The 15,823-nt window shown below is 38.1% G+C and overlaps 1 protein-coding gene across 18 annotated transcripts in view; it reads left to right on the plus strand.

Moving 5' to 3' along the window:
- MCTP1 (multiple C2 and transmembrane domain containing 1) overlaps nucleotides 1-15,823 on the plus strand; it is a gene marked incomplete at its 3' end in the record, with an annotated part of 541,466 nt that overhangs the window by 357,942 nt on the left and 167,701 nt on the right. For all 18 annotated transcript variants that reach the window (XM_082620971.1, XM_082620972.1, XM_082620968.1 and 15 more), the window contains one exon: nucleotides 15,540-15,642. In XM_082620971.1, coding sequence (XP_082477097.1) covers nucleotides 15,540-15,642 — 103 coding nt within the window. The remainder of the gene's footprint in view (nucleotides 1-15,539; nucleotides 15,643-15,823) is intronic.

Consider the following 15,823-nt stretch of genomic DNA (forward strand, 5'->3'; position numbering starts at 1 on the left):
CACTTTAAAGAAGGACATTGACAGACTGACCAGAAAATATCCTTGGTTGGTATATCTGGCATTTTAAAATCAAGGCCATTGAAAATAGCTCAGTGAAAGTGATAATGACAATAATAGTGGCAACGAATATTTATTGAGCCCTTATCACATGTCAGACACTACACTAAGCTTGGTACAAGGATTATCACAGTTAATCTCACAACAATCTAATTAGGTATTGTTGTTATCTCCACTTTACAAATTAGAAAACTGAGGTGTGGAGAGGTTAAGTAAGTTGTCTAGATCAACAGACACACACACACCCCAGCTTGTACATGGCAAGGCAGGGATGCCACTCCACATCTATTCAGTGAAGCCATGAAGTTGAACCAGAGAGAGGAAGATGTGGAATTGGATATGATTTCTTTTGTCAATTATCCAAAGCCTGTCATGGGGAGGGTGTTGATAGGAGTTGGCAGAAGTAGTAATGGCCAAGGTTCAAGCCAAAGAGCAAACTTCCTTCTAGCACATTTAATCAGAAAGGGATTTGTTATAGAGTTTTCAATGGATCACAGAATCTTTGGAGGCAGGAAGGGTCTAAGAAAACAAGCTCTAAGCTCACTTTCCAGAAGTTAATACTAAAGCTACATGAAAGAACCAAGGAGTTTCAGCTCCTGCCACATGGGTATGTTGGGAAGACATTGTGTCAGCTGCTTATACTACTCCTGCTTGCTGTGTGAGCAAAAGCAGAATGGACTCCACACCCTCTCAGATAACTGAGTTCTAAGGTCAAATATTAGGCAAGTACCTCTGATTGGTGCAACCTAAATCACATCTGCACCCCCAGCTGCAAGGGAGGCCCTTGTGGCCTCTCTAGGTCAGGAAGAGACATACTAGAAATAGTTAGAATAGATGCTCAGCAAGCCATCCACACTATCCAGTGCAGGAGAGCAGGTAACAAACATGAATCAGATACAGATGCTGTGCCCCTCCTTTACACCCATTATTTCATTTAAACTTCAAAAATTACTACAGAGGGCAAATCATAGAATAGACAATAGCTAGAGAGACATAAAATGTAAAGAAGCATTTCCCCCAAGTTACGACTGCCAAAAAATAGATCACAATATTCCTGTGGATGTAGTGATTCCACATCGCTGGAACCTTTGAAGCCAAGCCTGTATGACCACCTGGTTGCAGAGGGGATTCAAGTCCCATATGAGCTTTTGAACTTGACCTCTAAGGCTTCTCTCCCAGTCCTAAGAATCTGAGATCCTGCCAAGGGTGCCAAGATGAATAACAGATACCTGAATGAGTAGATATTATGTAGAAGAGAAATAAAAAGACAAAGATATCATTCTAAAGACAAAGGCTTGACAGATGGCAATTTTCAGTTTTATTGCCTAAAAATATAAAAAGGTTTAATCACCTAAAACAGTTCTTAATTTTTTAAGTCCAAAGAATTTTATTCCATTGCAAAAGACCTCTCCAGCTAGTTAATTTACTTATAGGAAAGATTATGTGAAACCTCAGGCTTCTCTGTGGAGAATCTAATTGAATATGTATTTACGTAGGTCCTAAAGTATCTTCAAGGGCTTGTAAAATCAAAGGAGCTTATGATATATTTTTATATGTATTTGAGGCCAAACAACTTCTGTGTTTCTAATCCAGTAACGTCACTTGTATGTAGCTTCTTATTAAATATTAATTGAAAATAAAGCCTTTAAATGTTTTTTTACCATAATTTATCTAAACTCTTAAAGGCTTAGACATAACTTCTCTATTGCCTCTCCTCATTTTCTAAATCCCATAGTCTCCTCTTTCTTTATTTTCCAGTTTCTTGTCTGTCTTGTTTTATTGCCCATTCATCTGTCATAAATTTTGAGCTTCCCAGCTAATACCAAGAAGGTTTACTTCTAGGACTCAAGAATGCATCTAGTTAAACACAATGCTGTAAATATTCTTTTGCATCTAGTTCTATATACCAAGGGAAATAAACTCATGTATACATTAAACTTTATTTCCATTGCTCTTAGTCATGGTTCTCAAAGTGTGGCTTGGGAACCTCTGGGGATCCCCAAGACCCATTTAGGAATTTGTGAATTCAAAACTGTTTTCATAATAATACTGAGATGTTATTTGCTTTTTTCACTTTCATTCTCCCATGAGTGTACAATGGAGTTTTTCAAAGGCTACATAATATTTGATCACTCTGATGTTAACATGTCATGGATTTATTATTGTTATTTCTTAATGAATGATAGGTCACATCTCTCATTTTTTTAATTGAAGTATAGTTGATGTACAATATTATGTAAGTTACAGGTGTACAATATAGTGATTCACAATTTTTAAAGGTTATTCTCCATTTATAGTTATTATAAAATATTGGCTATATTCCCTGTTGTACAGTGTATCCTTGTAGCTTATTTTATACCTAATAGTTTGTACCTCTTAAACCTATACTCCTATATTGCCCCTGCCCCCTTCCATCTCCCCACTGGTAACCACTAATTTATTCTCTATATCTGTGAGTCTGTTTCCTTTTTGTTATATTCACTAGTTTGTTGTATTTTTTAGATTCTACATATAATTGATATCAGACAGTATTTGTCTTTCTCTGTCTGATTTATTTCACTTAGCATAATACCCTCCAAGTCCATCCATGTTTTTGCAAATGGCAAAATTTCCTTCTTTTTTATGGCTGAATAGTATTCCATTGTATATATATACCCCATCTTCTTTATCCATTCATGGACACTTAGGTTGCTTCCATATCTTGGCAATTGTACATAATGCTGCTATGAACATTGGGGTGCCTGTATCTTTTCAAATTAGTGCTTTTGTTTTTTTCAGACATGTACCCTGGAGTGGAATTGCTGGGTCATATGGCAGTTCTATTGTCAGTTTTTTGAGTAACCTCCATACTGTTTCCAGAGTGGCTACACCAATTTAAATTCCCACCAACAGTGTACAAGGGTTCCTTTTTCTCCACATGCTCACCAACATTTGTTGTTTGTGTTCTTTTTGATTATAGCCTTTCTGACAGGTGTGAAGTGATAGCTCATTGTGGTTTTGGTTTGCATTTCCCTGATGACTAGTGATATTGACCATCTTTTCATGTGCCTATTGGCCATCTACATTTCTTCTTTGGAAAAATGTCTATTCAGGTCTTCTGCCCATTTTTTAATCACATTGTTTTTTTGATTTTGAGTTGTATGAACTGTTTATATATTTTGGATATTAACTCCTTATCAGTCATATCATTTGCAAATATTTTCTCCCATTCAGCAGGTTGTCTTTTCATTTTGTTGATGGCTCCCTTTGCTGTGCAAAGGAAATTAAGTTTAATTAGGTCCCATTTGTTTATTTTTGTTTATATTTCCGTGCTTTGGGAGACAGATCCAAAAAATGTTTCTCTGATTTATGTTAAAGAGTGTTCTGCCTATGTTATCCTCTAGGACAGGGGTCCCCAACCCCCAGACCACAGACCGATACTGGTCTATGGCCTGTTAGGAACCAGGCCGAACAGCAGGAGGTGAGCGGCGGTGAGTGAGCGAAGCTTCATCTGTATTTACAGCCGCTCCCCATCGCTCACATTACTGCCTGAGCTCCGCCTCCTGTCAGATCAGCGGTGGCATTAGATTCCCATAGGAGCACAAACCCTACTGTGAACTGCGCGTGTGAGGGGTCTAGGTCACGTGCTCCTTATGAGAATCTAATGCCTGATGATCTGAGGTGAGCTGAGGTGGTGATGCTAGCGCTGGGGAGCGGCTGCAAATGCAGATTGTCATTAGCAGAGAGGTTTGACTGCACAGAGGCCATAATAAATCAATTGCTTGAAGACTCATATCAAACCCTATTAGTGAGTGGCAAGTGACAGTTAAGCTGAATCTGGTGGCAGGCTTTATAGTGGCAAGTGAGTTGATGTAATTCAGTTGTACAGCTGCATCTGGTGGCAGGCTTTAAGTCAGAATCCGACACTTATTTTAGTCTGTGCATGGCCGACCCATTATTTTATTTACCACTTTCATCCACACCTCTTTCCTGCCCTGTGCTCTTGTCTCAGTCACAGTTTTGGTAAGCCCACAAGCTAACCCTAGCCAAAATGAGTAAAAAACAAACATCGCTAGAGAGCTTCTTTGAAAAGGGGGAAAGACCCAATGATGAGACACCAGAAGTAAGACTGCCAACAAAAAGAAAGCTGCAATTAAAAGAAAATACCAAGAGTCCTACTTAAATTACAGGTTCATTGCAACGGGTGATTCACATTCTCCAAGCCCACTTTGTATAACATGTGGCAACTGGCTATCCAACAAAGCCATGAAAACTTCAAAACTGCTTCGCCACACGGAGACCAAGCACCCTGCATTAAAAGACAAGACTTTTAAGTTTTTCAAAGGAAAAAACATGAACACGAAGAACAGAAGCAATTATTGAAGGCCACCACTTCATCAAATGTGTCTGCACTGATTCTTAGTGGCTAACCTCATTGCTAAAGCTAAGAAGCCCTTTACCGTTGGTAAAGAGTTGATCCTGCCTGTTGCTAAGGACATTTGTCATGAACTTTTAGGAAAGGCTGCAGTTCAAAAGGTGACACATGTTCCTCTTTCGGCTAGTACCATAACTAGATGAACTGATGAAATCGCAGAGGATATTGAGGCACAATTGTTAGAGAGGATTAATGAGTCACCATGGTACGCAATCCAGGTTGACGAGTCTACTGTTGTTGACAACAAGGCAACAATGCTTGTTTTTGTGCGATTTATTTTTCAGGAGGATGTGCATGAGGATATGTTATGTGCACTTTTGTTGCCAACCAACACCACAGCTGCAGAACTATTCAAATCTTTGAACAATTACATATCAGGAAAACTGAATTGGTCATTTTGTGTCAGTATATGCATGGACAGAGCAGCTGCCATGACTGATGGCTTTCTGGTTTCACTACTGCAGTCAAAGAGGTTGCTTCTGGGGCTTCCCGGGTGGCGCAGTGGTTGAGAATCTGCCTGCTAATGCAGGGGACACGGGTTCGAGCCCTGGTCTGAGAGGATCCCACATGCCACAGAGAGGCTGGGCCCGTGAGCCATGGCCGCTGAGCCTGTGCGTCCGGAGACTGTGCTCCACAACAAGAGAGGCCGCAACAGTGAGAGGCCCGCACACTGCAATGAAGAGTGGCCCCCACTTGCCACAACTAGAGAAAGCCCTCTCACAGAAATGAAGGCCCAACACAGCCAAAAATAAATAAATTAATTAATTAAAGAGGTTGCTTCTGAATGTGAGTCTATGCACTGTGTCATCCATAGAGAAATGCTGGCTAGGTGAAAAATGTCACCTGAACTTAACAACATTTCGCAGGATGTGATTAAAATTATCAACCACATTAAAGTATATGCCCTTAATTCACATCTGTTCACACAGCTCTGTGAGAAGATGGACGCAGAGCACACACGTCTTCTCTTATACACAGAAGTGAGATGACTTTCTAAAGGTAAATCACTGGCCAGAGTTTTTGAGTTACGAGAGCTGCTCCAGAGATTTCTTTTAGAAGAACAGTCACCACTGACAGCACATTTCAGTGACACAGAATGGGTCGCAAAACTTGCTTACTTGTGTGACATATTCAACCTGCTCAGCGAACTCAATCTGTCACTTCAGGGGAGAATGACAACTGTGTTCAAGTCGGCAGATAAAGTGGCTGCATTCAAAGCCAAACTGGAATTATGGGGTCGATGAGTGAACATTGGGATTTTTTTTTTTTTTTTTTTTTTTTTTTTTTTCTTTTTGCGGTATGCGGGCCTCTCACTGTTGTGGCCTCCCCCGTTGCGGAGCACAGGCTCCGGATGCGCAGGCCCAGCGGCCATGGCTCACGGGCCCAGCCGCTCCGCGGCATATGGGATCCTCCCAGACCGGGGCACGAACCCGTATCCCCTGCATCGGCAGGCGGACTCTCAACCACTTGCGCCACCAGGGAGGCCCGAACATTGGGATTTTTGACATGTTTCAAATATTAGCAGAGATTGAAAGAATCTGAGCCAGGGACTTCTTTCTTCCAGCTGGTGCATGATCACCTATCTCAGAACTTTCTGAGAGTTTGAGGATTACTTTCAAAAGAGTTTGAGCATTACTTTCAAAAGAGTTTGAGCATTACTTCCCAGCCACGAAAAATCCCTGACCTGGGAAGGAATAGACCCTTGACCCATTTGTGAATAAGTCAGATGAATCGACTTTGTCCATGCTAGAAGAGGATCAACTACTTGAGGTCGCAAATGATGGTGCCCTTAAAAGTATGTTTGAGACAACTTCAGATCTCCATACGTTCTGGATTAAAGTCAAGGCAGAATATCTTGAGACTGCCACAAAAGCGCTGAAAAGCCTGCTTCCATTTCCAACATCCTATCTTTGTGAAGTATGGTTTTCTGCAGTGACAGCCACCAAAATTAGATTATGGAGTAGACTGGACATAAGCAACACACTTCAGGTGTCACTGTCTCCATCACCCCCAGATGGGACCATCTAGTTGCAGGAAAGCAAGCTCATGGCTCCCACTGATTCTGCATTGTGGTGAGTTGTATAATTATTTCATTATGTGTTACAATATAATAATAATAGAAATAAAGTGCACAATAAATATAATGTACTTGAATCTTCCCAAAACCATCCACCCCGCCATCCCATCCATGGAAAAATTGTCTTTCATGAAACCCATCCCTGGTGCCAAAAAGGTTGGGGACCGCTGCTCTGGGAGTTTTATGATTTTCAGTCTTACATTTAGGTCTTTAATCCATTTTGAGTTTATTATTGGATATGGTGTGAGGAAATGTTCTAATCTCGTTGTTTTACATGTAGCTGCCAGTTTTCTCAGTACTCTTCAAGACTGTTTTTTCTCCATTGTATATCCTTGCCGCCTTTTTTCATAGATTAATTGACAATAAGTAGGTGGGTTTATTTCTGGGCTGTCTATTCTGTTCCATTGATCTGTGTCTGTTTTTGTGCCAGTACCATACTGTTTGGATTACTGTAGCTTTGTAGTATAGTCTGAAGTCAGGGAGCATAATTCCTCCAGCTCTTTTCTTCTTTCTCAAGAGTGTTTTGTCTATTCAGAGTCTTTTGTCTTTCAATTCAAATTTTAAAATTAGTTATCCTGGTTCTGTGAAAAATATCTGTAGTATTTTGACAGGGACTGCATTGAATCTGTAGATTGCCTTAGGGAGTATGTTCATTTTAACAGTATTAATTCTTCTGACCCAAGAACACAGTGTATCTTTACACGCTCTCATTTTTAATTTCTAAAATGATAAATTTTGATAGATATAACCCCCACACAAAAAAACTCTTTGAGATCCTCAGCAATTTTTAAGAGTTCCTGAAACCAAAATGTTTAAGAACTGTTGCTGTAGGGAAATGATTCTCAATTGGGAGAGGGCAGTATTGCCCCCTTGGGTGCTTTAGAAATCTGTGGGGGAATTAAGTTGCCACAGTGGTTGGGGAATACTATTTATGTTGGGAGTTGAGGGGCAGGGATACTAATTGTCTTAAAAAGCATTAGACAATCATAAAGAGTGAAAACTGTCCCATGTTCTGCATGAATAAATATAGACACTAATGATTATCATGGTCACCAAAGACCTTTGGATTGCCTCCAAGGCACTTCATGACCTGGTTCCCTGTTACTTCTCTGACATGTTCTATTCTTCCCGTTGCTTGCTGTGTCCTATTATCAGGTTCCTGGAGCACACCAGGCTTTTGCTGTAGCTCCTCCCTCTACCTGGAGCACTTTTCTCCCAATATCCACTTAACTACTCCTTCACTTCATTCAGTTCTTTGCTCAGACCTCCCTTCACAATGAGGTCTACTCCAACCACCCTAATTAATTGTATAAACTGTGCCCCTCCCCCACACTCTTCAAACCCCTTATCCTGCCGTAGTTTTTCTGTTTTCCATTAACATATATCACTCTCTAACATACAATATAATCTGCTTATTAATTATGTTCAATATTTATTCTCTTTCCTCCCTCCCCACTGCAAGCAAACTCCAGGAGAGCAGAGACCTTTCCTTTTATTTTGTTTGTTTGTTCATATGGCCTAACACATAGTACATACTCAATAAATATTTGTTGAATAAATCAACATATGACTTTATTGTACATACCCAACTTTCTATTTATTCCTCTGTATAATAGCATTAAATTAAATATTGAAATCACTTATGGGTTGGTTTTATTGTATTTCAGAATAGTGAGGAGGGCATTACAAAATCTACAATATGAGGAAAATGTTTTATACCTAGTGGGCTGAGAGCCACAACTCTAGAGGGTCCATTTTTATGCCACAGTGAAACCTGCTTCATGACTTAGTGAGAAAAGAGAAGCCCTATTATTACTTAGTCCCAGAGCCAGACCCAGTGGGAACTTAGTGAAGAGTGTCAGTTAATGTAATTCTACTAATCAGATGTTTAAAATATGTTGAGGTCAGTTGATGAAAAAGGCTAAGGTCAAAGCCTCATCTCCAGTGATAAGGGGAGGATTGGAAGATGTCTCCAATGTAGGTTGCTTTTTATTTTGGTGGACCCCTATGGGATTCCCTCAACTATAATATTGTTATGTGTTATGATTGAAATTCCAGTTTGTAGAAAAATGGCAACCTTGATTATAATATTTTTAAAGGTTAAATTATAACCATTTCAAACTGTGGCAACTGAGGAAATTAAACCAAAGAGCTTAATTTGTGCAAGGTAGCCCCAAAATAAAAGGCTCCTGTGGGTATGAATTGCTTTCAGTGCTACTGAAAGCCTCTGTGTTTTCAGAGACGTGGCAACAAAGAAGTGGTCACTGGGTCCCCACACATGCACCCATTTTTATAACACATCACAACCAGCAAAGTGTGCTACTTGTCAGCAGCAAAATGACCTTGGACAAAGCCCACCACTGATGGATCAGAATTAACTTTCTATTTGGGGAGCAAGAATATCATTTAGTATCTCTTGAGTGACTTTAATACTCAAACCAGTAGTTTGCACAAACTGAAGTTATCCACTTGCCCATAATACAGGTAGCAAGTGAGCAGGGGTGGTGCTGACTTTCCCACAGTTCTTTGTAAATATGTCAGTGTGGTGACCTCAGAGAACAAGGGCTAAGAGTGAGAGAGAATTAGCCAGTCAGTGCACCCTGTTTAATCCTCACTGCTATTTGAAGTTTGCCATTCGACATGCCCATTGGAGACATTTCTGATGTTTATTTTTATGGTTATAGGAATATCTTTTCACCGCAAGGAGAACTGAAGTAATAGAGTAGATGCTTTAAGATCGTTATAGGTTTATTTTTATGAGTTAAGGTAAAAGAGTCGCTTTCTAATTTTAATTCCCTTGGGAGATTTTTTCCCTATAAAAATCCATAGCAAAAAAGATAGCTCTTAGTATTTAACTAGATTATGGATAAATGCATCAGTCCTAACATAATATTTGTAAGTATCTATTTTACAATTGTTATATAACAGAGATCTAGGTTTTGTGTTACAGAAACCCTATTAAAGGGATAAACAAATAGATGTAAGCTAAATAGTCCTTATCACAAATTCTTAAAGTCCTTCACTTCTAAAATTGCTGGTGATAGAGATGTGTAATTAGCATAGATCACCAGCATCATCTCCACTGGGAAAAAGTCTTCACTTTCTTTTCCTCTTCCTGTTCTAGACTTAGAGAATGATATGCTTCCTTTCATTGCTCCCATTGCACTCTTTATTTACCTTTATTACAGCGCTTACAACCCTGCATTATAATTGTGTATTTACATGTCTATCCTGCCCACTAAGTTGTGTGTGCCTTGAGAGCTGGACTAAATCTTATCATAATTATAACTCTGGGGTGAGACAAGCAGACACGCAATAAGTAATGAATGCTTCAAAATGTATTCCTATTTCTCTCTAGAAATTATCGACATGGAAAGTGGCCATGTTCTCAAGGAAAGCTAAGATTCTCTTCTAGCTGTCATGGCAGGTAACACAATCAACCCCCCTGCCCCCGTCCTCACCCAGCACTGCTTCAATTTCTATCTTGCATCCAAACCAAAATCTCCAGTTTCTTGCACTGGAAAGGAGAGGGATAGGCACCTTTTAGCCAAAATGGCAAAAGTTAAGGAAGAGTGCTTTAGTCTTCTGACAAGAATGAGTAAGAGGGAAACAAGAGATTATATAATGTTTGTTCCCATGCATTTATGCTCTTTATTTTAGATAGACAAAAATGATCAGAAAGTAAATACACTTCGACTTTGGATGCTGCCTTCATTCCTTGCACTTCTAGCCTGACAGTCCCGAATAAAATGATAACAGGGGCTGGCTTTGCATCACTCTCTAGAACTTTGCAGAGTACAGTGCATCAACACTGCATATAGACAACACTGATGTATAGACATCAACACTGCATCCTGTAGTCAACTCCACTCCTCCAATACTCTCAGCAAGCAAAGCAGCATATCACAGGATCTAACTGGAATGATAAAAGGATGAAAAGAAGGAATAATTAAGGAGATAATTAATGGTTAGGTCCATCACTGGTATTTCTGTGATTGTTTTTGTTTGTTTAGGTGGCACATAATCAGGACTGCAAAATTTAGGAACTGAAAAGCCAGTCATTTAAAGCATCATTTAGCAAGCCAGATAAGCACATTGACTATGTGTAGCCACTCCTTTAAAATAAAACTCTAGTGTGTGCTTTCTAGTAGTAAGTTTATAGTATTTGATATTGTATGTTTACTGTTATTTTGGCTGAAATTGCTGTTAATTTTTAATTGCCCTTTAATGCCTTTAATGGCAGGAGAATTCTTTTTAAATTAGTCAAAAATCACATAGTGTGTAAAGACCTAATGTTGGCATCCACACTGATAACTGTAAAAACATAACTTTTTAGAAGGAAAAGATGAAAATGGAAATTAAAAATAAAATTGCCTTTCTCTCCTTGCCTAAATTTTCCTCTGCTGGATTCTAGAAATATCTAGTCAGAGCACTTTGTTGAATGTTTCTTGACCTTGCAAAAAAAGACTGACTTGGCTAAGCTCAGGATATTGTTTTCCATTCCCAAATAATAATATCAGGCACAATAGATTGTTCAATGATGACATCTGCAAATTCCGTTGGTTCTACCTTCAAATCAAATATCCAGAATCGAACTGCTCCACGTCACCTGGGTTATTGTAATATCCTCCTAACTCTTCTCCCTGTCTCCTCCATTGCCCTCTCTCTACCTTATTCTCCAAATAGCAGCCATCAGATCCTGTCACACCTCAATCCAGATCCCTACAAAAACTTGTCCTAGCACTTTGAGTGAAAGCTAAATCCTACAGAGACCCACCACCCTCCCTGTACCTCTCTAACTATGCCATCTAATACTCACCCCCCACCCCCAATTCATTCCTCCAGACACACTAACTTTCTGAATATTCCTAGAAACACCAGGCACAGTCACTTCTCTGACCAACAGTCACTCCCTTGCCTCTTTCGTTTCTTTGCCCATATGTCGCTTTCTCACTGAGACCTTCTCTGGCAGCCCTTTTAAAAATTACTCATATATACCAGCACTCCTTATCTCCTCACTGACCTTCCCAACTTAATTTTTCTCCATAGTACTTATCACCTTCTAAAATACTATAAAATGTTCTTATTCATTGTCTTTCTTCTTCCTCAGTGCAAACTCCATAAGTTCAGGGGTTTTTAAAATTGTTTTATGTCTGTCTCCTCAGCACATAGAATGTGCCTGGTACATGGTAAACAATAAATATTTGTTGAATGAATGGCTCTATACACAAGACATTACCCAGCTCTTTCCTTGGGTGTGGCCCACTAAATACTGAGGTATGGTACAGTTATTGGGAAAGGTCTTGCCTAGTGGCTTACATTTAAATGCTATTTAATTAAAGGGAGCATGGACCACAGGGGTAGAGCAAGGGCTCTGAAGATCAGATAGACCTGGGTTTGAATAATAGCTTCACTACAACCTGTGTGACCTGGTGAGTTATATAGTCTGCCAGCCTCAGTTTCCTCTCTGTAAAATAGAAATAGTAAAAGCATCTTTCTCATAAAGTAGTCATAAAATTTTTTGAAAACATAATGTTGGGCTTATAATAAAAACTCAGAAAATATTTGCAATTATGACAATAATAAGTATTGTAATTGCCCTTATTATTGCTACTATTATTGCCCTTATTATTGCTATTATTTATTGTGGCCCTTGCTAGTGTGCCAGACATTCTGCTACTTGTATTCTAACTATTATATCTGCAAGGGACCATTACAGTCACTGCTGAATGTGTGAGGAAACAGGTCCAGGGTCCTAGAGTGAGTATTCAACCCCAGATTGCTCAGCCTCCAAAGTTTAGGCCATTTTTCCCAGACCACTGGGCTTTTGCTTTGAACTTTAATGCCTTGCCCAGAACTCTGGAAGTATATGGAATATTTGGGGAATCAAAAGGTGTGATACAGCTCAAGTAAGGGACTTTAAGGACCTTGAGATTGGAGATGAAAGACTATATTCTATACCATATGATGTGAATTTTAACCTATGGGCTCTGAGAAGACATCAAAGATGTGTTAAACTTGAAAAGAAGATGTGTTAAACTTGAGAAGAAGTTTTCAGAAAAATGAAAATGACAGCATTTACATGGATTGGGTCATGTCACTGACCACAGTCCGTCTTTTATATGACTGTAAGCAGGTTAAGAAAAATAGATTTCAGGTTGGAGAAAATCAGCTTGAATTAAAGCCAAGTTAAATAGCAGTTTGGTCTACCTCAGGCAAAGGCTCTTTTTTTTAATGTAAGCACCATTATATCCTGCATAATGTATAACATGTTCTCTTAAAAATTATATTGGCTACCCATTCCAAATTATAATATAGGTTCTGATAGGAGAATATCTTTGCCAGTGATGGTATGCCACTGGAATTTAGAATAGCAAAATGACTGAGAAGTGGCTTTAGAAGGCTCTACACTGTTTTTGGTGTGGAAGTGTCTCTAGTTCTTTAACATCTTTCTTCTAGTAGAGGAGAGTAACTGAGAGATTAAGTAATGTGGTGATAGATGGCTGATACTGGTTTTCCCTAAGCATGGTCTTCAGAAATAATCAATTAAATAGTAAGAAAATATGGATTGCCACTACCTCATGGGCATAGAGTTTGATAAATGTATCAGTTTCTTAACAAGATATGAAAAATGTTAAACATTAAGCACAGATTTTGTTTCTTTCTGATCCTTTAGCCAACCACTGACTCTAGATCTTCTACTGTCAGTAAATTAAAAGTACAGCAACAAAGAAGGTGATGATTTGGGAGACTTTCCATGGGGTTGGTTGAAAGAACTGTATTCAGTCTTACACAACTGAATATACTTCCTATGGGGAAAAAAGTCAAGTAAAGATTTTCATCCTCTGTTTGTAGAAGTTTAAGGTAAATTTTTTCACCATAGATTTTGGTCTCTGGAGTTTGTTCTTGTGTTTTGTTATTGAAGCAGTGGTACAGTTTTGACTGAATCTATTACACATTGTTGGTCATTTGAGGGCAAGTAAAACCAAGTCAGTTGAAATAGAATAGTAATTTAAGTAAAGCAAGTGAAAATGAGGGAACAAAATACTGAAAAGTGCTATCTTTTTGTAGTTACTTTTTACTGATTAACATGAATGTACGTGTATATAAGAAAAGTTAAAATGAGGTCCAAGGAAGAGTATGAGAGTTACACTTGTCTTTTAAGTAAATGTTTCCAAAGCTTTTCATTTCATCTAAAGTGAAAGTAAAATACTCTTTTGACATGAATTCTATCATAAATGTGGCTTTAATCTTCCCTATGTTTGTTATATGTAGATATATTTTATCTCTCCAAACCTTTTATAAACTATTTGACGTTGGAGTTTATATGCTCTGTTCTTTTGTTTATACCATAGTACCCAGCACAAAGCTAGGCGTGGAGAGAAGATGCTTAATATGAGCCTTAAGAATAACTAAGTTTTTGAAAACTAATCTATTTTTCATGCTTGTACCTGAATTCTTTGGGAGAAAATAAAGTTGTTGATGTGGCAAATAAAACCTATTACACCGTGTTTTAACGAACAAAAATTTTTTTGAATACCATCTTTCATGGCATGTGTGAGTTGTAAATGAGAGTGGTAACATGTAGGGCAAGAGGACTGAAGAAGGTGGGGAAAAATACAGATCCTAAACCAGAGGTAAAATTTTCACCCGACCTTAAAGAGTTTCAGTTCTCTATTCTTTATTGAAAATTATTCCCAAGACCAAAAACTGAAAAGACTGCCATAATGTTAAATTACGCAATTATCCTGGGCTATAGGAGGCCACTAAACTAACACACACATATTAAATCTCTTTTTTAATGTAAAATTAATAAATTAAATTAAAGGTGAGTCACAGTTTGTACGGCTCATTTGCAAAATTACAATATGGAAAGTAAATATACTGCTGTGTGGGAATACATAGCTTATCTGTCACTGATAGCTAATGAATTCTTTCCTATTAAAATTTAATTGAAAATCTTCAGTGATATTTAAGCTTTCACAGAAGTGTAAACTACTGTGACTACAATTCACAATGCATTTAAAACAATTATTCTTTATCATTAAAGTTAATAATATGCACATTAACCTCTTATGTAGTCTAAATCAATATTGTAGTTTAAAAGATATGACCTCTGGACAGCTTTCTCTAAATATTGATTTCATTGTCATTTGTATAAGGTATCAAACAAATTACATGCTGCACTAATATCATTAATGCTGCCCCCATAGAGCCAATGACTTTATGGGTTCTTACAATACAGGACATGACATTACAAAAATATTGAGGACATCACAAGATATAATTACCGAATGGATGAGGTTTGACTATGGCTTAGTAGAGTGGCTCTGAGTATATGATAACTTCCAAATCCTTCACTCTCGGTGGACAGAAAAAATAATGCTCTTTAACATGCAGATTGGTTACTGAGGTTAAGTTTCAAATGGCAGAATTTTTTTCTGCCTCAGAGGGTCTAATTTACCTTTTTGTGATGCCATAGATATTTCAGAAGAGAATCTAAAGTCAGATTAAAATGTTGTAATTCTGCAATATAACAGTTTTCCCAAAATAAACTTGTTTAGGAATTTCTATTACAAGTTCCTAGTGAGTCAGATGAGTTGGAAAATACATGCATTAAAGTAAAGGGGCTGAACCTTTCAAAGGTCATTGAATTAAATAAAATCTGATTTAGGGATGGATATGTATCACGTTTCCCCTCATAACCAGCAGTTATAGTAGTAGTTTTGTAAAAAAAAAATTGCAGATTAAAATACAGCCATGTAATTTGCTCTCTTACTTTTTTCAAGTTCTAAATTGCTCTGAATCACAATTGTTAGCATCACCCAGTTACACCTAACTCTATTTTGATGTTATTTTTTAATTTTTAAAATTTTACTTTACTTTTTGTTTTCTGTAAAACTTTTTAGAAAAGAGATGTGCTCACGGTCACGACACTGTGAACTGTGGGCGCTATTTGTACTAAAAATGTTCCCTCCATATCTCTTGTAGGTAAAAGTGACCCATTTTGTGTGGTTGAACTGAACAATGATAGGCTGCTAACACATACTGTCTACAAAAATCTCAATCCTGAGTGGAACAAAGTCTTCACATTGTAAGTAGTCATTCCTTTGAGCTCATTTCAAAACTGCTGCTAAATGATATTTATTTTTGAGATTTTTGTGCGTTTATTCTTAACTGATTAACAACTCAATGAATCTGGCCTGCCTTTGCCAGCAACAATGAACTGCATAATTGCATTACCTTCCTGATAGTGAAACCTGGGGAAAGGGTAT

The sequence above is a fragment of the Mesoplodon mirus genome (assembly GCF_964341445.2).
Source record: "Mesoplodon mirus genome assembly, chromosome: 5".
Lineage (NCBI taxonomy): Eukaryota > Metazoa > Chordata > Mammalia > Artiodactyla > Ziphiidae > Mesoplodon > Mesoplodon mirus.